We start from the raw sequence: 25,993 nt of genomic DNA, 5'->3' as shown, positions 1-25,993 counted from the left end.
GAAAGTGGCGGTACGGTTGTCGCAAGAAACTTATCTTTAATTGTGATAGCAGCGGAAGTGGAGAAATGGGGGGTCAACTTGAGACACAATTATTGCTTACTTACAAGTGTTTAAAGAAAATAGTTGTCCGGTTGTGTCAAACACTGTTGCGAATTTTCTAGAGCGACATCAGGACGCCAACAAGTCGATAAAGGATTCATCACTTAAAAGCGGATGTGACTCCATATGATTTGAGAATTCTCTGCAAGCTTTTTGTTTGCTATATTAACAAATTGAATTGTGTGGCGGTGAAGAAGTAGAGAGAGGGTCTCTAGCTATTATACTATTATAATTGCTGTGATCTGAGTCGGACAGCCAGACAGCCAGCCATAACGAATATAATAGCGTATTTTGTTTCAAAAATGCACTTAAAACGTTGGTGTGGGGACTTGGTTCATAGAATACGACGCGTCATACCTATTGCAGCTATAATTGGATGAAGTGGAGACAAGGACTGTTGATGGTTGCAAGGATATAGATTTGGGCCGACTCAGTTAAACTTGATAGAAAATGAGTGTGGGGATGTCGAGACATACCTACTTATTTTATTCTTTGAAGAAAAACTCTCTCTTGAAAAATCAGTGGGGTATACAGAAAGATAATCTTCAACCGAAAATAGCGATTCTCTTTCCTTTGATTATTGAAGTAACATCATAGTAGCCTTGTGAACAATAGTAATGAAATTGTCCTTTGATTAAGTGTGGCCTAGGTTCTTGTCGCTGGAATTGTACTCAAGGTCCTTGAAGAAGATAATTACTGCGGGAGGACCATGCCAGTGATATCCGAAATTATTTTCCTGCTCTCAAAAATCCAATGCAGCTCTTGTAACACTTTGACCATGACCGTTGCCGCCGATAGAAAGAATTTGAAATATTCATAGGTAGCTATCACAATAACAAACTGCGTCACCAATTTAATGAACCGTGGAGTCTCAACAACACCTAACGTAATTGTGTGGAAAATACAAACCTTTGTCGTACTTCTCCCTTTTCAGACAGGCGAAATTTTCATTGGTGCAATTACTAACTGCAATTGCACTCATATTAAATGGGTCGTTACACAATGGATTATTCATCGAATCACATACGTAACACAGAATGGATTCTCCTGCAATAAAATAGTATTAACCTTGGTGTGATGGTCGCGATTGAATTGCCCAAGTAACTCACCCTCGTCCACCGTCTGCCCTAAGTAAATTAGACATATCAACCACATACAGTGCACGCTAACCATTTTTTTACAATGGAACTAACTTTGTTGTAGGACATGAATGACACTGTATCGCGTCGAAGGTCAACCCTGCACCAAATAATAGATTCGGTATAATTAAGGAGCGTATTATATAATTTAAATGTTATTATTGCTCTGAGCAAAAAACTACGTACCTACTACAAACATTTACGATTAACTGCCACGCTCCGCTCAAGGAGTTTACTAACTTAATTTGCAATTTTATACCATCTAAATGAATTAATTGTCGCTAGTTGCTTGTAAATTACATTTTGGGTAGTACAATGTCAAGCGTAATCAATAGAATTTATTGTTCAATGACAAAGGATGTTAACAAAATTTGAGAAATTCACGTAATGAATGTGCCACTTGCGGAGAAATATTTTATTAGCAAACACATAGCAATAATTGTATTGACTGGCGAGGACGGTAGCGAAACGTTGGCTGGATTGCATCTGTCGGTCTGGCACAGGGAGCAGTGCTCGAAGATCATTAGACGACAATATGAGTCTGGAGCGCAGGACCTAGTCACTTCCATTATTTCTCGTCCTGAAACAAAAATGGAAGGTATTAACTGAAGGCATTGAATTTGGGGTAGTCTGACATAGTTTAGAAACCTGTCAGCCCCAAAAGTTCCTGGATCTATTACAGTTTCAAGTATCGTTTTTTAGGGAACACTTCAAGTTGTTCATCGTTTATCCAACTGTACAGCACACCAGGTTAGTGCATACACTTACTTTCTTTTGAAGAAGAAAGTTTTGATTTCATGTGTAACAGTCAGGTTTTTCAGACCTGTACAGTTCTAGTTCATGAAGATGGGGAGCATGTAGGACTGATAGCGCCCTTGTTATAGTTAAGGTATAGTTACTAGAATAAAGCTGAACTTATCGAATCTTCAGTGAAAGTGAAATGATTAAATCTATTGCAAAACTACGGACAGACTAGTTGTTTCGCAAAAGAAGAGTTGTAACAAAAAAAGTACCACAATTCCACAGCAGTAAAGGTGTAATAATTGAATAGTAGAACATTAAATATGTTCTACTGTTCAATTATACGGACTTTACCAAAAATTGTATGTTCTTTTAAATGTAGTTGTGGTGTACCCAGGCCAGTCCCGAGAGACTGCGCAACTCAAGATTTAAATTCAAAACTTTCCCTCCCAAACTAACTGAACCCCATGGCATGTGATCGTCTAGACAAAGCTACTTAACCTGAATAACCAAATAATAGGACCACTTCCTACGTTGTGTTTTTAAGAGTCGCTACAAGATATGTGCTGCTTGTCGGAGTGAGGATCAAGTAAGGATTACAAATAAAACAAGTACACGCTTTAAAAACGGAGATTTAATCCAAATAATTCTCATTGCAAGATTAAATTTAGAAAATGGTAGTTCACCGAGTACAAATATAAAAATAGGCTGGGAAAAAAAGAACTGACCAAGAAAAAACCCAGCTAACAAATTAATATTGAACTTTAGAGCAAAATTAGTTATCTGTAATGGCATGAATGCATGTTGTCAAGTACAGCAATACCTTGTCGAATCCCAGGCTCCACTGGAATTCCTAAAGAATAAATATTACACACACATAACAAAAAAACAATCATTAAAACATTACAATAAATTCATATAATAGGTTTGGATATTGGATGGCCAGTCCAAATCCCACACCGAGTAGTCTTTAGTTGCTCTGGTCATGACATGTCAACATTGTATGAAATCGCTAGGAGTTGGCCTCTCAGAAGAGCCTTTCACATAGGAAGGATACCCCAAATTGTTAACAAAACAAAAGGTCACAACGAGAACACGCCACACGCTTTTAGCGAATCCCTGCGCAAGTGAGGCCGGGCCTAGCCAGCGCCCTCATGTACGACTAAGCGGGACCCCAACTCATTCATTCACACATCTCTAGGGCCAGTCCAACCCACTAGTCTTAAAATGCCGGGTTATAAATTACTGAACTCCAGGCTCTCTACCATGAGTACTGACAATAACCGATCAAAAGACAAATCATGACATAACAAAAATAACAGAGTAACCAACGGCAAACTCGCACGCATACCAAATTATAAACAAAATATACACAATTTATGTAGGCGTCGAAAGTCAACATATTTGCACTGGCATAACAAAGACTGACACAAAACCAATATTCGGTCACTACATGACAGGGATCGACTAAACGAATTGATTAGCAATATCGGCAAGATGGCTCTTTTCAAAGACACAACAAAAAACAGTACACAAAATATATATCTCTGCGTATGTCAGTTCTGAACTTTAGCCAGCCTCTGCTACGTCAAATCGAGATATTAAATATCGGTATCAAATATCAATATCAAATATAGCACAGTAAATATTCGAAGCAAGTCACCCCGCCAAATATTAATAATCATAATCACCCGGTTCAAATAAATAGTAGGAGCATAAATTTTAGTACAATCACATTACAACAATACAAAGGAACATGTCGTGGCAAACATTGGTATCAAGTAATTAATTCACAATGCCAAGTGCAATATGTAACAATCAACCACCTAACGTACGTCACTCGCCCCCAGATGAAGGCACCCTGTAAATACACAATAACATATTCAGGTAAACAAAAACGAAATGTGCTGCAATAAATTCAATTATACATTAAAAATGTAGTTCTGCATACTTGTATTGGAGACCGCCCCTAAGGGAACATACAGTATCTAAATATAAATCAAAACACGTAAATCGGTCAGAAATTACCCAGTAGGCCCAGTACAATTAAAACTGCAATTGGTATCTGGAATGTGTTATAAATGGCACAAATCAATGCTGTACGAGGATAAAATTAAATTGGCAAATAATTTAACACGGTCATAGCGTTATTAGAGGGATGCAATAGACGTAGAGATAAATAAAACGAGTACATCACCTTTGTAATTGTCGAAGCTGCACTCACTATTCGCAACGTAAAGATTTACTTCTGTTCACAACAAAAGCACACACACTTCTGCCTAAATTTCCCCTTTGCAGGCAAATCCTAGACGAAAACAATTCTTAATATCGAACGTGCCTCGAGACGGGTCGATATGGATCATTAAGTTTTCTCGCATAGCTCGCATAGCGTAATATTTGACACTTTTATTGTAAATTATGGCCCATTTCAATGTAGAGCAGAGAAGAAAAAAACATGTGTTCCACGAAAACGAAAAAAAGCGCAATCTTGACCTTTTTCATCGCGCCAGGCTCGGATTCGGGAATATTTAAATAGAATTTTAGCGGGATAATTCGGTTCCATTACATAGTTTAACAAAAAATGTAGAGAATATTCTAGAAGTTTCCATAGACATCGAGGCGCCATGAAACATTAGGCATCCGCGATGAAGCACGAAGGAGGATGTGACGTAATCTTTCCAAGAAGTATGAGGTGTTTGTTCAAGAACATTCAAATCACGGGACCCGCTGTAAGCAAATCGAAGTATGATTCAGTTCAGTTCCTGCATCGATGCGTTCTTGATATGGTATAAACTGTGAGTGATAAATTTTAATTACTGCTCTAAATTAATCCATTTCAAAAGTTTTTTAAAATCTATTGTTAATTCTTGTATGTGATTAAACGACGTAATTAAATTTACAAAACTAATAATAAAGTGTCGTTAAACATGAAGATACTTCAAATTATTCAAATAAATAGATTTACTTCACCCCATTTCATCATTAACCTTCACTTGATAGCTTTTGCATTCAGTAAAGTAGTTTCTAAGGGAAAGATTCTGAGGGTTGATAAAATAAGTTGACTTTTTTATAGTATGTGTAATTTGTAATTAAAAAAATTAAAAATTTCGATACCGGTCGCGTGTTGTCCGGCAACTTACAATTACTCTGCTGGGATTTAAGATAACTCAAATGCGTGCTAGACACCATTTAAATTGTTGTATTTAAATGAGGAGCTCCCCCATAAATCCTTTTGGGAACATGTTAGCATTGTTATTTATTTATACACCATTCGGTAAGGAATGTTATACGATAGTGAAAAAAAAATTATTGAGTATTGCTCAAGTTGCTTTTAACGATCAAATACGTACATGCAATTCTACATGTATTTCTTAATTTCCACATAGCAAGACAAGGAAGGAGGTGATGAGAACCAGAGATGTAGGCGATATTTAAAAGCTCTTAAAAACTACTAAAGGGCCTAAGAGACTTTTAAGTATTCATTCTCATAAGACGCATACAAACCCAACTTAAAAGCCATTGACCACCAAAGGCCTCGTAAAGACGCTAATGTATTTCGAAAGCTCTGGGAACTTTTCTAAAAGTTTTAAGACAGTTTTACAGCCTCCTTGATGACTCTAAAGTCCCAAAGTGGCTAACAAAGATTTTGAGGCACTAAAATGAAAATTTAGTGTAAACACTCAAAGGCTTTTTCTTAAAGAGGCCCATAAATTTCAAACGGCCTACTTTTAAAAACTATATTACACAAAACAAGGCTTTTGTTTTTGTTGTTGTAAAGGCTCAAAAACGTTTAAGGGGTTCTGGTAGATTTTGAAAACTTCGAGACTGTAGGCAACTCGTGACCTCAACTGGTAAAAAATACTAGAGGTCCTTAGAGACTCATAAAAACCGTTAAAAGTCAATTTCTGACAGACTAATATAGCAGTAATGGATTCTAAGACAATCTAGAAGGCTATTCAAACTCTACAGAGCTCTTAAAAGTCCTAAAAGGTATAAAACCTTCTAAAGGTGCAGATCATAAAACTTAAATGTAATACTAGCCTTCTAGGTAAATACTGTAAAGCGTTTATAAATTTCTGGCGAGTTTTGGATCTCTAGAAAGCTACCAAAGTTCTTTGAGACGCACAATGACTTATTAAATACGTTTAATGACCTTACAGACTCATAGAGGTCTCTTACACGCCACTCTCTTAAAAACTCTTAAACAAGTAAAGCTTCCTAAAGACTTTTAGATTGGAAATCTTAATAATTAGCACTTATAATACAAATTGCCTACCATTTCTCTTAAAAATCTGTTTCTGTTTCAAGCACACGTAACTTGACGGAACGCATGACACAGCCTTCACCGATGATGAATTGAAAGGGTCCCCACAGTGGCCCTTTGGATCCGACTTGCAATCAAAGCATTCCAAAGAGCAGCCTACACAAATTTACTCATTATAACTCAATTTATCGGTAATAAAAATTCAAATCACTTTAAAGTTGTTTACCTTTGCCAAAGAAATTAACAACAAACACTCCGAAAATTAATAACCGCCAATAATATGTGCACATAGTTGGGAACTGGGAAAGAACGAGTGGGGTCTTCTATTTATATCCGCCCGTTCCAATTAATTTTTTCTGAAAATGATACGGTTTTTGCTCTTTATGTGTCTGTATGCCACCCGTTCGATAATTTTATTGTGTAATTATCTGTAACAAAACATCGCGAGAATAACTTTTTTAAGATTGGTAATTTGAATACTGCGATTACGTAGATGAAGCTATTATAAAAATTTAGTTTTAATCGTATTAATCGTTACTCCATCCAGATTTGGCAAGGAAACGCCGAAACATGATCAAGCCATCATAAATTTTGGGATTAATTTTTCCTTTTTTGTGCGAGTTGCTCCACATTCAAACTAAATTGTCGCCCCTCCTTGTCTCGCGCAGAATTCTATAGTGCAATTTTTCCAAATCGTGCATTTATTTCATTTGAAGTTAAGTTCAGATATCATGGTTAATTATTTTGCGTAAATCATAAGTGGTATTTCATAACCAGCATGGTTTAGGTACTTCTAATCTATAACTATCGCCTTCGCCACCACAAAGAATCACAAAGGATTAGTACGATGGGACATTATTATGGAATCTACCTAGATATAACAGAAGAGAAATTTAAGACAAAATCGCCAAAGAAAATCAAATTTTGATAAACTGGAACCATATAGAACTAAATTGAGACGTCTAATCGAAAAAGTGCGAATCGTTTTGGATTCTACGCACCAAAATTAATAAGAAAAAGTTTTTTCCCGAGAAATTTTGGTGCAGTCGATTTTTGGTAAAAAAGGAAGGTAATAACTGCCTTTCTTTTTTGGCTCGAAAAAAAAATTGTCTCAGATCGAACGGAAAAAAATATTTTCTTATAGAATGTGGCCTGTAGAATCATCCATAATTTCAAACAGTTCCAAGATCGAGCAACTAGATCAAAAGTTACAGCCCTACGTCGCACCGTTCTCGAGATATTACGGTTTGTAGTTTCGACCAAAAATTCTGACAAACCTTAATATCTCGAAAACCTTCCGACTCCTCGTTGGAAAGGTCTCGACCAGCGCTATCGTCGTAGAATACAGCCCTTTGAATTTTTTGTCGAAATTGGTTTTTTGCCCATAACTTTTGATTGAGACATCTAATCGAAAAAGTACGAATCGTTTTGGATTCTACGCACCAAAATCAATAAGAAAAAGTTTTTTCCCGAGAAATTTTGGCGCAGTCGATTTTTGGTAAAAAAGGAAGGTTATAACTGCCCTCCTTTTTGACCCGAAAAAAAAATTTTCTCAGATCGACCGGATATTTTCTTATAGAATGTGGCCTGTAGAATCCATAATTTCAAACAGTTCCAAGATCGAGCAACTAGATCAAAAGTTACAGCCCTTTGAATTTTTTGTCGAAATCGATAGCGCTGGTCGAGACCTTTCCAACGAGTGGTCGGAAGGCGTGTCTACGACGCACCGTTCTCGAGATATTAAGGTTTGTCAGAATTTTTGGTCGAAACTTCAAACCGGGATTTCTCGAGAACGGTGCGACGTAGATATGCCTTCCGACCCCTCGTTGGAAAGGTCTCGACCAGCGCTATCGATTGGCGCTGTCAGAATTTTTGTCGAAATTCTCATTCACACAAATTCAGTACGTTTAACCGTTTTTGTAACGAAATTGGTTGGATCGTGCCGATCATATCCAACGACTATAGTACTTTTTATATTTACAACATTTACATAGAATAAGTAAATCACAGTATGTAGGACGCAACATAATTTCTGAATGGGTACTAAACTTCTGTGCAATTCGGTGCTTGTAACAGTTTTGTACAACTTAGCTTCATAGCACATAAATAACGATTGTAAAAAGTGTGGCAAGTGAGAGATATATCCTTGAGCTTCCCCCAGGTGTTGTTGTCATCATAGTCGAAGTGGTAATTCCATGTTTAACAGCTACGTGCGATGGAGATGTTGTGGTTTGTGCCCTAACGGTGGTCGTGGATGAGCTAGCAATTAACGCGGCCGTTTTCGGGGCTTCTGCTATTGTGGTCTTTTCTGTTACAGGTGCAATTGATGTTGATATTTTGGTCTCTGTCGTAACAAGTGCAATTGACGGTTCAATTGTTGCGACTGCTTTGGGAATTTCTACTACTTTGGTGTCTTGCGTAACAGGTGGTTCAATTGATGCGGCTGCTTTTGGAACTTCCACTACAGTGGTCTCTTTCGCAGGTGCAATTGATGACTCAATTGGTGCTCCTGCTGTGGACGGGTTTATTACCGTGGTCATTTCAGTAACGGGTTCGATCGCTTTAGGAATTTCGTTAGACAGTGTTGCAACTTCGGTAAACTGAGTTACGGTTCTTGCTTCCGGGGATTCATCGGGGGCAATTACAGGTGAGGTGGACGTCAGTGAGGTAGAGGTAGCTGCGTCCGCTGTCGAGGGTGCCGTGGTTGTAGATGCAACAGTGCTTCCATCTTCCAAAACCGTTTCCGTTGTAGTAGTCCCCAGAACGTGGGTGGTTTCCTCTTCAGCGTCACGTTTGTGCCTTACGTTGCATTTTTCCAACCTCACTGACGAGGGCAAGGAAAACTGAATTTCATTGCACACGTTGTTCTCGGCAGAGAGCAGTAAGCATTGCCTGATGGGTATCCTTCGGAGTCCTGAAACAGGTGCGATCAACTCATTGTCTTAACTTTGAGCACCCTACCTTTCGTGTATTCTAACTCGAGGCAAGCTTTTATTGGATTTTCAAAATTTGAGTTAACATGGAAATTGTATGGTAAGGTGCTAACTTGGTCATCACAATCCAGCCTTGGTACGTCATTTTGATTGCAGGCGTTTCCTCTGCAGTATTGGCACTGAAGAGCTTGAGCTAAAACAATGTATATAATTATATTATATAATATATCATTGATCAGTCATGTTCATTGTTTACTGCACTAAAGAACTTGAAATTCTTATTGTCGTGACTCGTGGGCATTAAAATGAATGTGAAATTTATAGGTGGAACATTTCTCAAATTCTGTTGGCGACTTACATCTTGAACTGTTTGTACGTGTTCCATATCCACAATAATAACGTTCTAGATTTCAATTCATCCTTGAAACGTCGAAACAATGATTTGAGCTCATCTGGCACCGATCAGAGCACCTTGAAGTTCGGCTTTTGGAATTGTCGTGAATCTTTTCAATAGGGCAACATAAGATTTTCCAACAACTAACGTAGCCTTAATTTTCTATAGTATGAACTCTGAGGAAGGTGAGCTACGAAAGGTTCTGAGCCCACGTCGTTGAAAATGTGGAGCTGAATTGGGGTTGTATATTCGATCTTCAGTGTTGAGACTTGTTCTAAATCCTGGATCCATTTCTTCCAATATGGCATAACTGCTTTCTGTACTTCGTCATCCCAATCTATCATCTGCGATCTTTTCATCCTGATGGGTGCAAGAAAACCAAGGGGGTGGAAGATAGTCATGACAAAGGTTGTTATTTCCCTACTGGTTGGTCTTCACATTTCTTCCATAACTTCCTTTGGAATTCGTTTGAAGTTCAATCTAAACTTGATCTTACCATAGAGCTTTAAAGGACTTTAAAGAGTTTCATAGAAAGTTGAGATCTTGTAAGAATTCTGTAGGAGTCTTTATTGGTCTTCTAAGAGTACCCAATATTTTTCTCTAAAAGCTTTAAGTAGTCTCTTCGCCTCATATTCTCCTTTAGAACCGCTAACGCGCGGATTTGAGAAGCTTTTGATGGTTCTTGAATTTTTAAAAGGTATTTAACATTCAAATTTTGAAAAACCCTTAGAGCTCTTTAAGGATTCTAAATGCATTTAAGAGTAGGTATATAAAAGTCCGCAATCATTCGAAGAGCTTCCGAAGTCTTTAAGCCTTTAACCCTTTATGGACTTATAAAAGCCCTTAAAGCTTTTATCTATAAAGCAAGTGCAAGTGCAAGTTGTATACGTTCTTAGATGCCTTTGGGAGCACTTCGAATTATTGAAGACTTTTATAAACTCGAAATCAAATTTACAGGTCCGTCTGACAAGTGTATTGAGGTTCGTTCACGATAAACACCTCATCACCGCCAACTATGACGTTGAATATTTGAATCGCTCTTTATTTAAAGATATTTCAAGCCTTTAAGAAGTCTTTCAACTATTTAAACGCTCTCAAAGCCTTTTAAAGATTCACAAAAACTTTCCTTTAACATTTTTGTGAACCTTTAGAAGATTTTTTAGAGCGTTTAAATAGTTGCAAGCAGTCTTCAATATCTAGTTATCTTCCTACCGAATTTATAGGCCTTTTAGTCCAAGAAATGAAGATTAAAATAGTACAAAACTTAGCAAGTTTTTCAAAATGTATCGATTGGCATAAAAATTAGGTTCAATTTACCCTCCACTTCAAAATCCACATTATGGGCGCTCTTCATTCCTTATGGTGGAAAACTACCCCTCTGATGAAAGCTATAAAACTTATTAAAGCTTAACGTTCAGATGAGTTGAGTCATAATTGTTAGATTTCAGAATATTTCAACCTTTAAAAATCAACCCCTATTGTGGTTCAATCAAAATAAGGTATAAACTCGCAAAAAATTAATAATTTATCACAGCGTTTTAATTGCGAAATGTTATTGCTAATAATATTACCAATTTCATTTTATAACTTTTCAACCCTTCAAAACCACCCGCTATAACATTGCAATGCTTAAACACTATTTTAATAAACAAGAATATCAACAAATCCTTACATACAAAAAGATATTTACATACAGTAAGTTTTTCTTTAACACATTTTTAAAACTTTTAAGGATTTTCATCGAATCCAAAGGATTCCAAAGGTCTATATAAAATTATAAAGTTTTACAGATTAGAGCTTTAAGGGCCGGGTCTTCAGAACACTTAAGTGATCGCAGTCAAGTCCATGATCTTCCAAAAATTCCTCCATGAGTCTTTACGCTTGAATCTAAAAGTTTTTAGGAGTCTCAAGGGGGTGTTTAGGGTTCTCACTAGCATCAAAAATATTTTAGAAATGATTGCTCGTAATTTTAAATCATCTGCTCCGTTATAAATTGTGGGTTTTGGACTTTTTTGCGGAGAAGCTTTAGGGTACAGGTGGAAAAACAGCGGGCGATAACAGTATACTTCAATATTAACAAGAAAATCAATCTAGGGTTGGTAATTATTGGGTTCCATAATATAATCCAAAGGTCGGACTCTTAAGGTGGAAATCACAGATTCTATTTATTGCACAAAGATTTTCATGGTCGTCACGATCGTGACTTATAAAAGTTTAAAGTTAATTGATAGTCAATACTCTAAGCAATAAGTATGGGAACCAAATAAATAATGAAATCAGTAATTGAGTAGCCCTTGGCATTGGAATCAATACTCCCAAAACTCTTTAAACAAATTTTGCTCATCCGTAGGTACAATTGAATGCCAGTCGTCCCGATCGATTCCACTCCGTTGTTAGCTAAAGTTTCCATATCAAACGGTTTTAATATTGAATGAGGTAAACGATGTACTTAAATTACCTTCGTCATTATCAAGGGAAATAACTTTGTGTGCCACCATTGATTTTCATACACGTAGGTGGATGTAGGTCAAATTAATCAGCCTACTTTTTTCTCGGCGACAATTTCGGGATGTGCCACTTTTCAAATTTGGGCACAACAAATTTTTGCATTGAACTATTGCAAAACTTCAGCACGTCAATTATGAACTGTTTGTCAGGTAAATGGAGAAAGATACTCTCGGGAAAAGACCACATGGGAATCTCGGGACGATATTGGAACATTGTGCAACTTGGGTCAGCTTCTAGTAACTACTGAATGGTTAACGTGGGAAAGTCATTATGATGAACGATTCGTTTGGAAAATAGGGTAGTGGAATTGTGAAAAGGTACACCCATCGTGTTCATTTGCTTTACGCCTATTTAATTCAATGCAGTTAGAATGTGGGGGATGAAAACAGTTCGGGACTCGTTCGCAAAATATTGAAACCGTTACTACAAGCAACACAAATCGTAGTTCCTCTCACCATGACTATACAGTACATGATCTTATGGTCAACAACGAGGCCAAATGTTATCACAATATGATTTGAAAAAAATGGGCGTATTTGTAGTCCATACAAAATTGGCATAGCCGCGCTAAAAACTCACAGGCTCTGGAGACTACGTAACTTCGGTCCTAGCAAGCGGGTAAGCCCGATCGACTGGACCGGCTCTTCTGCAGAAGAGAAGGGAGTCTCCCTGGCTTTAGGGTATATCCCCAAAAGCTGGAGAAAGGTAAGAAGTGTGGCGAAGGATGCCAGGCTCATCAGCACACCAGTCTCCCTGGCTTTAGGGTATATCCCCAAAAGCTGGAGAAAGGTAAGAAGTGTGGCGAAGGATGCCAGGCTCATCAGCACACCAGGTTTGGAGAAGTGGCTTTAGTAGTTTCTCGAAATTTGACACACAAAAACGGTACGGAGGAAGGAGACAAAATATCAAGAGGGCATCAACTAAAGAGACTGAAACAAGGGAAGGCGACAGGGAGGGACGACATAAGAAATGAAGCATGGATTTTCACTTCTGCTTATTAAAGAGAAGTTGAGGAAGCCTATAAACGCGCATGAAAAGGAAAAGGACTACCGCAAGAATGGAAGCAAGGGGTAATATAGTGCCGATTTACAAAAGATGTGACAAGAATCATATGGAAAATTATAAGGGAATTTCGATAATGACGGCAGCGTATAGAATCTACGCAATGGTACTGAATGCAAGATTAGAAAGAGAAATGGAAGAGGACAGGATGTTGGAGGAAACGCAAAATAATGTGTATATTTGGAGTGGGTCAACAGTGCCTGGGTGGAAGATTTATGGGTTTATTTAAAATCCATTGTCGGAGTGTTGAAGGAATCTTAAGACTACAACCTCAAAACATTTTCAACGAAATTGGAATTGTTATACAGAGTGATTTATATCAAGGTTGCAGTTTTTTAAATACAATCCCCTGTATATTATTGCATATTTAAATTCCTTGGTCAATTTTAGTGTGACTTTATGTTTTACACATGAAATCTAAAATGAGTTGTTTCGCCGCAATTCGTCATTTCTTCAAAAAGTATTTGAAGTATTGAATATCGCATTTATCATATAACTTAAAAGGGCGCGACTTTGCAGTGTTTCTATTCGTGAAATATACTAGCACAAGTTGTAGAAAAAAAATTAAATTAAAAATTTACTTGTTACATAAACCTATATAAGACAAATTTTTGCAAATAAAGGGAAAAGCTCCACCAGACACTGTAAAATGTCGAAGCACGTTCTTCCAAAACATTAGACATTAAAAAGCGATTACGAAGTCAACTCTAATGCGAAAGTTAAACCAACGAAACAAACACTAAAATCAATGTGCATAAACAATGAACTGGAAATTAATAAGTGCGTACCATTTTCAGTTACCTACCACAGATTATTCCTCCGCTTATGGACAACAAAGTAACTATAATTTTTAGCCGCATGATTTACTTAGCTTCGGAGCTTCCTTGTAATGTGCATACAAGGGGAGGGTTGTAACCTAACTGAATAAATCGATGATTGTCTTTTTATTTTATAAGGGATAGATATTGATTTCGCTTACGTACACGTCTAATACCCTCAAGTGCAATTACCTTCGTAATTGCCTTTCTACGAGTACTTGTGCGTGCTTTCTTTGCCTCAAATTGCTTGATTAGGGAAGTATTCGTTGGTTAGGGATAACATTTTTCCATGCTTGGAATAGACGGCTGAAGGGCTGTGATCCACATAAAAAAATCTTGAAAGTGAACAATTAAACATTGGATGATAAGATACGGACAAATTTCCCACTTTCCTCATTCTCAGCTAAGCATGACAGAATAAAGTCTGTAGCAGCAGAAGGGCCTCCACTTATCGACTAAAGAAGTTGTTTCCCTTGAAGCAGGTAGCTTGTATACCCTGCACTGCTCCGGGGCGAGAACTTTGTCCTCCTGTAGCCTTATTGCCCCATCGCAGTGCTTGCAACGAAATAACCCAGTGTTGTAGCCTGCCTACTAGTGCCTATGCACCAGCACGTGAGTTGAATGGTACATAGCACAAAAGCACCCTCAACTAGTAGGCGCCAATTTCTGCATTGGTTCACGGGATATTTAAACCCTTCTGAATTGAAAGATTCATTCCTTAAAATGAGACGCAACAACATTAACGAATGTGAAGGGCAAATATTTCTGTGTCGGTACCGCCACCCCGTGATTGGCGCTTGTGGAATAGTATTCCGCCCGTTCTCATTAAAGCTCTGGTAAAGGTTATAGTACTGCATTATGCTGTGGGCAGTGATGACTTTCTTGTGAGCGTTTGTGTTGACGCAGGGTGCCATCAAATGTGGCCCTACGCGTTCATATATTGAGTGAAAACATTATGAAAGTGACCTACTTCGTTTCCCAGACCTTAAGGGATGATCGCTTTATATGAGCCAGTTTATGTTATGACACAAGAATTACAATATAAAGAGCACTTGACGTTGAAGCTCGACACGTTGGAAAAGTACAGGAAGGGACCATAAGTAAAAAATGATTGGTTTTATCACATTATTTAACTACATAGCCGATAACCACCAGGCAATTTGAATAACTAATAGCGAGAAAACAGTAAAACTAGATATAAACCTTCCTGAACTGCCCTGGGTGGGTAAGGTGACCACTAAACCATCAGCAGACGTTGTAAAGTTTTTGCTCTCCGTCGTTGAAGCTATGGAAGTAATACATGTATTATCATTCAGGGGTTAACGCAACTTACATTCAAAGGTGGTATCAGACACAACCGTTGTTGAAATAGGTATCATAGGGGTACTAGTTGATGTAGCAATCGTTGTACTCTCACGTTCCGATGTGGGTGAATCTGTTGTTGGGTTGGTACTACCCGGTGTGTCAATAGTTGAAATAGAACTGCTTGGTGTGTCAGAAGTTGGGCTCGAAACGACAGTAGTGCTGCTTTCGGTAGCCTCCGTGGTTGCAACAGTAGTGCTTGGTGTGTCAGAAGTTGGGCTCGAAACTACAGTAGTGCAGTAGTGCTGCTTTCGGTAGCGTCCGTGGTTGCAACAGTAGTGCTTGGTGTCTCAGAAGTTGGGTTCGAAACTACAGTAGTGCTGCTTTCGGTAGCGTCCGTGGTTGCAACAGTAGTGCTTGGTGTGTCAGAAGTTGGGCTCGAAACTACAGTAGTGCTGCTTTCGGTAGCCTCCGTGGTTGCAACAGTAGTGCTTGGTGTCTCAGAAGTTGGGTCCGAAACTACAGTAGTGCTGCTTTCGGTAGCGTCCTGGTTGCAACAGTAGTGCTTGGTGTGTCAGAAGTTGGGCTCGAAACTACAGTAGTGCTGCTTTCCGGTCCGTGGTTGCAACAGTAGTGCTTGCTGTGTCAGAAGTTGGGCTCGAAACGACAGTAGTGCTGCTTTCGGTAGCCTCCGTGGTTGCAACAGTAGTGCTTGGTGTGTCAGAAGTTGGGCTCGAAACTACAGTAGTGCTGCTTTCCGTAGCCTCCGTGGTTGCAACAGTAGTGCTTGGTGTGTCAGAAGTTGGGCTCGAAACGACAGTAGTGCTGCTTTCGGTAGCCTCCGTGGTTGCAACAGTAGTGCTTGGTGTGTCAGAAGTTGGGCTCGAAACTACAGTAGTGCTGCTTTCCGTAGCCTCCGTGGTTGCAATAGTGGTGCTTGGTGTGTCAGAAGTTGGGCTCGAAACTACAGTAGTGCTGCTTCCCGTAGCCTCCGCGGTTGCAACAGTAGTGCTTGGTGTCTCAGAAGTTGGGCTCGAAACTGCAGTAGTGCTGCTTTCCGTAGCCTCCGTGGTTCCAACAGTAGTGCTTGGTGTGTCAGAAGTTGGGCTCGAAACTACAGTAGTGCTGCTTTCGGTAGCCTCCATGTTTGAAACAGTAGTGCTTGGTGTTGTAGTTTTGCCCGTGGGTGGATTAGTAGCGCTGGCAACAATAGTAGTTGCGCTATCCGTTGTTCCAGTTCCACTTTCTGGTATAATATTGTCCGGGGGTGGATTAGTAGCGCTTGATATGATAGTATTATCCATTATTGCAGCGGTGCTTCCAGATTTAGATGTGTCGGTGATTGGGTTAGGAGCTCTTGGATGGGTAGTGCTTGCGTTTAACATTGTGGTAAAACTGCTTTGAGGTTCTTTCGCTGCACCTATGATCGCTAAATATCTATCTGGCTTTTTCAAGGTGCATTCGTCTAGTCTCACGTCTGATCGCATGGTTTGATTTATTTGCTGGCATACTTGCATGGTGGATGGTACTAAAAGACATTGTTTTACGGGGATTCTTAGCTTTTCTGGAAGAGTAACTGGTTACCTATTGAAGATCTGTTGTGGGTTCATGTTACCTGTTTGATACACTATGTGAGCACAGAGCGGGATGATTTTGTCATTGCTCTTTATCTCTACTTTGAAATTGTATGGCAGCTTGTTGTTTTGTAAACTACATTCTTGTAGTGACAATACTTCCTCTTTGCATGCATTTGCTCGACACTGATGGCAGTAGAATCGCCTATCTGGAAAAATGTTGTTATAAGGATATGCGGTGATGACTTGCTTCATGGAAGTGGTCATCATTTACATTCTAATGTGTATAAAGTCTGTGCTGTATTTATTAAGCGGCAGAGAATAGGGATGCAAGCTTTATAGGGGAGTCGATGGTGTTCGTCTGTCCGTCTGTCCGTGAACACGATAACTGTCAAACGCTTGGACCGATTTGGTTCAAACTTTGCACAGTTGACCTACATGCCACAAGTAATAAGCCTATTGAAAATGGGTCAAATCCAATGACCCCGTGGGGTAAAATGGTGGTGCCCTGCCGCTGCTTTAAACGCTCTTTATGAGTTTATTTAGACTTGTGCTTCTGATTCTTTCCCTTACTAACGCATTTGAGGATAGTGTGAGAAGTATCTTGTAAATTTTTTATGAAGAAATCGGTCAGATGGGGCATCTTTCACAGAAATATACTTACGTTATCCTGGCTTTGCAGCGGTACTAGACAATTATCAATATATCATCTCCTAGTGTGATACGTTGCTCTTAGTATCAAAGGTTTAGTTGAACATGTTTGGTTTTCCTCTTATTAGGGAAACCCAGTGATAGATTAACAGAGTTACGTCGATAGGGGCGGGCACCGGTGGGTCTGATAGTGGAGGGGGGGCGTCCACCCCTGAATTTTTTTTAGTTTTTTAGGTTAGTTGTTTTAGACAGACAAGTTATATGTAAACAAATTTTTAAAGTCAACATTTTTTTTGACTTAGTAGCAAAGACACTTTTTGTGAACCTACATAGCGCGACGATGTGCTTGTGAGGTCGCCCCCCCCTCCTTCCCTAATCCGTTAAGCTGTCACAACTAGTTCCATTTTTACGGTTCACATATACAGATTTAGCTATCATTGTGTCATCGCTTGAATACGACTGCAAAGCGGCAGTTTACGTTATGTGATTTTACGGTCAAGTTTTAGGGTCCGATCATACTTATTCGTAATTGTTGGTAGCCTATATCGTATAATGTAAACAGAAAACGACCAAAACAACCCCTAACGAAAATCGAATGAATGATCGTACGAAAAATCATACGAGAAATTGTAAGCAAAACCACATAAAGTAAACTGCACTTTAAACCTACACGTTACCAACTAACAGGAACTTATCCCTAATCCAGTCCTCACAACCAGGTACTAATCTAGAAGGCAGACTAGAAAAGCTATGGACGGATGAAAACTGTAAAACAGTAAACAGTATAGCAATATGTGTAAATAAACCTGTTGTGAGTGAGTGTATGAGTTAACTTCTAGGTGTGTGTAATTACATGACGACTCCAAGAAAAATCTGTAATGACTTAATCGACAACGCTTACATATGTATTTAACACCTCTATTTTAACTGCGGAAAATAAGAAACTAATGATTCGAAGATCAGACATTCCAAACACTTTCCAGCACCTTAGATACTACGTTCAACCATATTCCATGTTAGTAAAACCGTAACGCTCGAATTAAATCATTTAGAAAACCCACACAAACTGAAGGAAGAAGACAGTTCAGATCTTCGCAACTTTTATTTACTTATTGTTATTTGTATCGTATTGTTTGTATTTAGACATAGAATTAAAAATTGTGGTCTAGAACTTAAGAATAAGCAATCACCTCCACAAAACGGTGACACTTTATTCTAAGGGTAGTGGAGTTCCGTTATCACTACTACCTAATCTACGTAATTACATGGATCGTTCGCATGAGCATGACTGTCCAAATATAATTGAAGAATCATTTATATGCAGTCGATAATAGTCAAACAATTCAGAGTACAGATCAATTAAAGATTGTTTTAGATAAGGTAATTCAATTCATTTAGTAAAAACGTTAAGTTATTTTTTAATAAATACTCTGTTGAACTTAATTATATTTATTATAAATAATACCGTCCTGCAAGTGGAGTTCTGTATGCATCACAGAATTTGTGGGATGTATGTATCGCACTGTTACATTTTAGTTGTAAGGATATTAAAGTTTTATAGCTGGTGACACTTTATGATTCAATTACAGAGGTCGCACACTTCACACTTGTTTTTTGGCCGAAGTGTGCATACTGCAATGTATGGAATTATTATTGGGATCACAATATTAGGATTTTAACGCAACAAGTGAGTACGAAAAAATTGGTTAAATAAGGTGACCTGGTAGGTAAGAGGTCACAGTATTGGTTCCTGGTAACAGTACACGACTATTCACGCACGCGGGGTCGTTTTAAATGCAAAACAAGCACACTGTTCCCCAGATTCGCAATAGGGATGATAATGTGAAACAATGCCGGTACTTACTCGCTTTTACTACGAACCCCAATAGCATCAATGCCACAACATACTGTTTTAAAATCATTTTGTCTACTAATCGTTCCGCAGGTGTAAAGCTACTAGAATTAGACTTTCTGCAAGATTATCTTATAAATGATAACGATTAGCTGAACAAGTTCTCCAAATTGAAGTCTGATAGCGGATAATACACGTAAATAGTAACGTGCAGTTAATGGTAGAGGGTTCGACAAAGTATTACAAAAATTGTAAACTGTTTTTGGAGTGAAAATAGTAGTACAATAAAATTTATTTACCAACTAACTTCAATTAGAATTACAATGGAATTACTTACACACAGAAATGTATAGTATGGTAAGTCCTAGTTGAGGTGCAGGTGGCACCTTTGAGAACTTTCCATTAGGCAATCATGGCTAATAGTTTCGTTATGCATTTATAACTACTTCTATAAAAGTAATAAATTTACGTGATTGTGATTGTTCCTCTAAGGCCCTACGATACATAACTTCGTTGGTACCTTTTGCACATGAAGCGCATTCAGCAATATGTCCGCCCAGTCATATTTTGTAAAATCATTTTCTTTACACTGACAAAGCGCATCGTAAAATGTGTGATTTTAGAATAGATTATGATGATAGAATGGTCATAAATGGTAACAACAGATTAAATTAATATTAGCAATGGCAAAACTAGCAAACTCATAGCGACGGATATTGACTTGAGCGATGCGGCATTGCATCCGTTTTCGTTACAAAAGCTGCAGTGTTTCACTATGTCTTCTCTTTCGTCGATTAGCTTCTTGCAGAGGTCGATGTTGTCCTTGGGTGCCAGCTGACATCCTCTAAATGTCATCTCTTTGTCGTGAACTGAAATGAAAGACACTGTTAGACTACGATAGATGTCTTACTAAGTGCTAGATTTCAAGCAACCACTACCGGGTACCTCCGAGTTTTCTTAAGTAGTAGTCCAGTACAGACGCTGGTTAAGTAAGAAATTCCCACGGCAATTGTGCACCCACTGGCGACGCCACTGAGTACGATGAAAGTAGAATTTCAATAGTACCCTCTTATCAATTAGGTATCTGGATGACCTACTTCATCCAACATAAGTACTATCGATGTTGTTGTTTTTGTGGCACATCTCCCTTTTTAAAACACATGAATCGATGAGATCACCCCAAATCCTTCTACAGAGTGCCATGGACCAAAATTACACTCCCCATGTTGCTGCATCAAAATTAACTTACCTTTAATCACTGTTTTCATGCAGCTTAACGGAACGCCAAGGTCTCCCTTATCTATTTCGACATCGAAATATTTGGCGAGCTGGGTGATTTCGTGCTTGTCGATTGCCACCTTCATTTCGTCCACGTTTATAGGATTACAGGCGTTTGTGTTCATTTTGTGTTCCCTCGGATGCATGCAGTTTGCGTTTGACACCGAATCGCAGATGTAACATCTTGGATTGCATTCTCCTGTTAAAATTAGCGTCATTAGATTAGGAATTAACTACATTTCAGAAAGTGCACATTTTATCGCATGAATTTTTTGTCAGATGAGGTAACTAGGGCTGGGCTTCACTATTGCAATTAGAGCCATTGAACTTATTCCATAAGTCATTGTGTTGAAAATATGTATATATTAGATATAGAGTGCGGGTATATAAAGTCCAGGACTAGCGCAATGAATCTTCTAGTAAACATTTTTGAAAAAAAATCCTCGATCAAGTCAATTCTTATCTTCAATGAGACATATTATACAGTAGTTGTCACTTAAGGATCGTCTTTTGTTTTTGAGATATAACATTAACAATAATTTTTTTAATAGAAACCCTATTTTTTATGGTGAATTTGGAAAGACCATGAAATTCTAACAGATACTGTAGTTTAAAATATTCGAGATAATTTAAAGTTTTAAAACTTTAATGATTAATTATAATTATCGCTTACGTTATATCTCAAAAATAAAAGACGATCTTTAAGTGACAACTACAGTAAAATATGTCTCATTTAAGATAAAAATTGACGTGTTCGGGGATTTTTTCCAAAAAGGTTTACTAAAAGTTCCAGATTTTACACTAACACGGTATATTATAGTTCGAACCGTTTGAAATATAGACATGAAAATTAGAATGCTTCCATTAGAAATTATTTCACATATTTTGACGTTAAACAAATTTTTTTGACACATTATTTTTGACTGAAACATCCATCTTGATTTTCTTTAATGGCGACATATATCATGTGACACGTCATTAGAAAGCTTATTTTTCTAATGCGGTAAAATTATAAAAACCTTGCCATACGCTTGGCTGGCTAATGTATTGCATTTCATATTTAAATACCTTTAAATTAACAAAACGTCAAAAAGCAATAAGTAGCTGTTTAATAGGTGACAAAAAACTTACAACTATTGTAATACCTACGCGAGGAATAAATCTTAATTTTGTGAAATATGGACGATTTTTTCTCCATTAGTTCCTAATTTAATACCATTTATGATTTTTTTATTATTAAAATCACCGGATCGGCCCAGTATGTTTAAGAATAAGTTTTAACTAATCTGTTTAACGAATTTATCCACTGTTTTGCCTATGGTTTATTGGAGGTAAGTATATGGAGTGTTTGGTCATCAGGCTGCAGTTTGTTTCGAATTTTTTTTAAGCTGATTGTATATCATCGCTAAAGATTACGTGTAAATCTCATTGTCTATGGATCGCTGATAACACCGCATTCAATAAGCTATATATCATACCGTAATATATATAGCTTTAGATGAAAGATTACACGAATTTATTTATATCTGTTTAAAAATAGTCAAGACAAGAAAATTAATAATTTATTACTTCGCTCTCACATAATTTATCTTGGAATCGACTCACAGTACCATTGGCTTAGGTTTTAGCATACCTTTTGGATATCTAAATCAATTAATTATGTCGCTGACACGGGGCACCTACTTCGAAAGGATCCAAACATACGGGTCTCGGTCTTTTACTTGCTGTTTTGTAATACCTTGAAATTCGCTTTTATTCTAAAGGCTTGTGAAGTTCAACCATTTTTGGATTCTATAGTTTACGCTTTTTAGTTCCTCAAAGTGTTCCCAAAGGTTATTTTGGATTAAAATCCCTGTATGTTTTTTCCTCGCGTTCATTTTCGAACCACTGCCCGTTTGCCGCTCACATCTTTCGTCGTAGAGGTCTTCTTGATTTGGTGATGAATATGTTGAGCAAGCCTCTTATTCACGTTTTTCATGAAGATTTATTGCATATGAGTTTCGAAATAAATTCTTTTGTCATAGTCAGGAAATTCATTGTGCGTTTATTTGTATCCATTGTACGACCCAGATAGAGTTCTACAGGCCACATTCTATAAGAAAATGTTTTTTCCCGGTCGATCTGAGACAATTTTTTTTTTCGGAGCAAAAAAAAGGCACTGTATAAGCTTCCTTTTTTACCAAAAATCGACTGCACCAAAATTTCTCAGGAAAACACTTTTTCTGATTAATTTTGGTGCGTAGAATCTAAAACGATTCGTACTTTTTCGATTAGACTTCCCAATCAAAAGTTATGAGAAACCAATTTCGAAAGAAAATTCAAAGGGCTGTAACTTTTGAACTAGTAGCCCAATCTTGGAACTGTTTGAAATTATGGATTCTACAGGTCACATTCTATAAGAAAATGTTCTTCCCCGGTCGTTTTGAGACAATTTTTTTTTCGGGGCAAAAAAGACAGTGTATAACCTTCCTTTTTTACCAAAAATCTACTGCACCAAAATTCCTGGGGAAAACACTTTTTCTTATTAATTTTGGTGCGTAGAATCCAAAATTATGAAATTATGGATTCTACAGGCCACATTCTATAAGAAAATGTTCTTCCCCGGTCGTTTTGAGACAATTTTTTTTTCGGGGCAAAAAAGACGGTGTTATAACCTTCCTTTTTTTACCAAAAATCGATTGCACCAAAATTTCTCGGGAAAACACTTTTTGTTATTAATTTTGGTGCGTAGAATCCAAAACGATTCGTACTTTTTCGATTAGACACTTCTCATGTTCAGATTATCTCTATTTGTGTCCAAGATTTGTCTCAAGAGTGCAATTTTTGTAATTGATTCTTTGGAATTTTCGGAAGTCAATCGAGAATTTTGCTTTGTAGCGAATTCCGTGGGTGTACGAGGAGAGATCATAAAAATTCTAAATTTCAATTTGACCGCACAGCAGTATATTTAGCATTACAATTTTTGTCAGTTGGAAATTTGATTGTAGTATGTATAAGTATATGAATAAATTTCTTCAAAGCTTTTTAGAGTTTTCCGGAAACATTGCAGTGCCATGATATATCCATCTCGGCAATAGTCACTGGATATAAATCGCAGACAGTCGGGGTGGAATGTAGCGTACCTTAGTTTGTCTAGATTTTTCAGTAACTTCAGAGTAATTCAAGAAAACTGCAAAATTCCCAGAGAAAAACCGTAATTTACCAGTTATTCGTTCTGGAGACAAATTATTTCCAAAAATGAGCGTTTTGACTTTATTTAAGAGATAGTTGTAGAACTTATTTCGCTCGCAATATCTAAAAATGCCACCCTCAGTTAAACTAAACCGTCCGTGCTACGTTTATCTAATGAAATCGACTACGTTTTAATTATTTGTTTAAAAAATACTAAAATTATGGCAATTGGTTTTATTTAAGGGCTAACAAATGTAAATCACATCAATCACATGTAAAAAATAGACCCCAATTTTTACTAATCCACCTCTGCTGTATCTAAAAAACTCATACGGCTCAAATTATGGTGGGAATAAAGTTACAGAGAAAAACGGTGTAATGTAAAGATAATAAAATGTAACGCTCAACCTTTTATTTGGTAAACTGCAGTTTATTACGAAGGTACATTGCTTGTAACGCAAACATTAGCCTTCGTGCCCAGAACACTACAAATAGTCGCCACCTAGAGCTACTTTAAACCCCTATGCACTTTTGACATGACAGCTTTTCTACAGCATAAACGTAACAAAGATGCCTTTGTTATTTTCGGCGCTCTATGAACCATTTCAACCAGAAAAGTGGTCACTAAGATATGGAGTCTCCTAGATACACTGATCACTTCTATCTTTTTGAGGGTAAAAACGTGAAGATCTGGTAAAAGTTTGTGCCTTTCAAAGTTTACAAGAAATTGAGCCCTTTTTTTTAATTGTTTCAACCAACTTATCTCACCTCCGATGTCCAAATACACAGTTGGCTCTGATCACAATATCCTCTAGATCTTTTACTGCTTTCAACGTCTGCTATTCGCTATTTCCCATCAGTGTAGGGTGTACTATTCAAATTACGCACGGTCTAGATATCGTAAAAAAACGTCAATAAATAGTGGAACGTTTCCTAAAGGCACAAATCAACAAGTGTCTGAATTGTTAACACGCAAAAGTGAAAGGTTAACACCCCCAATGAATTATCCGCACCCAAATCGCGACCGCCTTCTAGAATTAATAAAACTGTATCAATTTACTCAACTTGATTCGAAACATACAAGGTTAATTGATAAGCTGAAATCAATGACGCATTTTTCCGGAAGCCCTACGACGCACTTACCAATTTGAATGTTGCATAAAAACGAAATGGTCAAAGCGATCGCGACACTCCAGGCCCGCCTCATTGTTCAACAAAACACCAAGAACACAATTTGGAAAACCAGCACTCGTGGAAGACTTCAGTCCAGTGTTGAACTGAGCGGAGGAACTCGAACTCGGAGAGTGGTTTTTCAAACGTCGCCAAGCCTTCTGGCGCCAACCGCTATTATTAGAGCTTTGAAAATAAGGGTGGGATATTATAGCTTTGCTACGTTTAGTAAATCTATTTCGTATTAAAATGCCGCGCGTTTTGTTGCAAAGATATATTTTTGTCGCATTGTCGGCCAGTTTATCAGATTTAATATGTCGTACGTATCGTTCACTCATAAACTGGCGCTGACATTATGTGAGTTATTCATGAGGATCATTTACATTTTATTTACTTACTCATTTCCATTATACGAGTACCTTACTACCTTGAACTTTTATACCAATTTGAATCATCGCACTTTTGAGGGTGCAGTAAAAATCTTTGATGCTGTGTTTAATAGTCGAGGATGGAAACTCCAAAGGCGATTTATTTGATTTGTTAGCTTTGCTTACAGTTCTACACAGTTTAAGATGTGCCAAGTTGAAAAGCGAGGGGGTTAAGTGGGATAAGGGAATCAGACTAATGTCTCTCTCGTACTTAGCTAGATTGAAAATGTGGACGAAAGGGTTTTTTTACATTGAGTTACATAGATGTCTGAAGGGTAACTTTAAAATGTATCAATGGCAGCTTGTTATGGCATAAAAGAGCCATAAAAATTAGTAGGGTGATGTAATTTTTTTATTTGAGAGTTGTTTAGGGTACCTTATACGTTAGAAGATACTGATTTGTGCTCAAAAATTTTGTTCGTATACATTTGGTCGGTCAAAAAAAAGTGACTTGAGTTACTTTAGATTTAAATCTTTTAACGCACCCTGTTAAACAACACTGTAAGTAATTATTTCCTTAATTTAATTGTCGAACGCCTGCGTGCGGGAAATGTGTCCAAACATGCTTTGTAAGCTTTTTTTCTCTCAGGAATTTTCCATTCCATGTTT

At 37.6% G+C, this 25,993-nt stretch overlaps 4 protein-coding genes across 4 annotated transcripts; all 4 read right to left on the bottom strand.

The window, feature by feature from the left end:
- Nucleotides 1–1,556: 1,556 nt before the first annotated feature.
- On the bottom strand, nt 1,557–6,539 carry LOC116178639. The gene is made up of 3 exons (XM_031498201.1): nt 6,470–6,539; nt 6,256–6,399; nt 1,557–1,818 (listed from the first exon to the last, which is right to left on the bottom strand). Exons 1-3 carry the CDS (start codon nt 6,531–6,533, stop codon nt 1,619–1,621), a joined length of 408 nt encoding a protein of 135 aa, XP_031354061.1. The 5' UTR covers nt 6,534–6,539; the 3' UTR covers nt 1,557–1,618.
- Nucleotides 6,540–8,265: 1,726 nt separating this feature from the next.
- LOC116179185 (flocculation protein FLO11-like) lies at nt 8,266–14,052 on the bottom strand. The gene is made up of 3 exons (XM_031498900.1): nt 13,946–14,052; nt 9,205–9,369; nt 8,266–9,157 (listed from the first exon to the last, which is right to left on the bottom strand). Exons 1-3 carry the CDS (start codon nt 13,998–14,000, stop codon nt 8,337–8,339), a joined length of 1,041 nt encoding a protein of 346 aa, XP_031354760.1. The 5' UTR covers nt 14,001–14,052; the 3' UTR covers nt 8,266–8,336.
- A 1,494-nt stretch (nt 14,053–15,546) lies between these two features.
- On the bottom strand, nt 15,547–19,550 carry LOC116178264 (flocculation protein FLO11-like). Its single transcript, XM_031497719.1, has 4 exons — nt 19,350–19,550; nt 16,876–17,043; nt 15,878–16,824; nt 15,547–15,807 (listed from the first exon to the last, which is right to left on the bottom strand). The coding sequence occupies exons 1-4, from the start codon at nt 19,405–19,407 to the stop codon at nt 15,547–15,549; spliced, it is 1,434 nt and encodes a 477-aa protein (XP_031353579.1). The 5' UTR covers nt 19,408–19,550.
- Nucleotides 19,551–19,589: 39 nt separating this feature from the next.
- On the bottom strand, nt 19,590–25,223 carry LOC116179245. Its single transcript, XM_031498987.1, has 3 exons — nt 24,930–25,223; nt 20,587–20,814; nt 19,590–20,206 (listed from the first exon to the last, which is right to left on the bottom strand). The coding sequence occupies exons 1-3, from the start codon at nt 24,991–24,993 to the stop codon at nt 20,004–20,006; spliced, it is 495 nt and encodes a 164-aa protein (XP_031354847.1). The 5' UTR covers nt 24,994–25,223; the 3' UTR covers nt 19,590–20,003.
- Between the last annotated feature and the right edge of the window lie 770 nt (nt 25,224–25,993).

The sequence above is a fragment of the Photinus pyralis genome, unplaced genomic scaffold (genome assembly GCF_008802855.1).
Source record: "Photinus pyralis isolate 1611_PpyrPB1 unplaced genomic scaffold, Ppyr1.3 Ppyr1.4_LG8, whole genome shotgun sequence".
Lineage (NCBI taxonomy): Eukaryota > Metazoa > Arthropoda > Insecta > Coleoptera > Lampyridae > Photinus > Photinus pyralis.
This window is presented reverse-complemented; position numbering and strand designations above follow the sequence as displayed.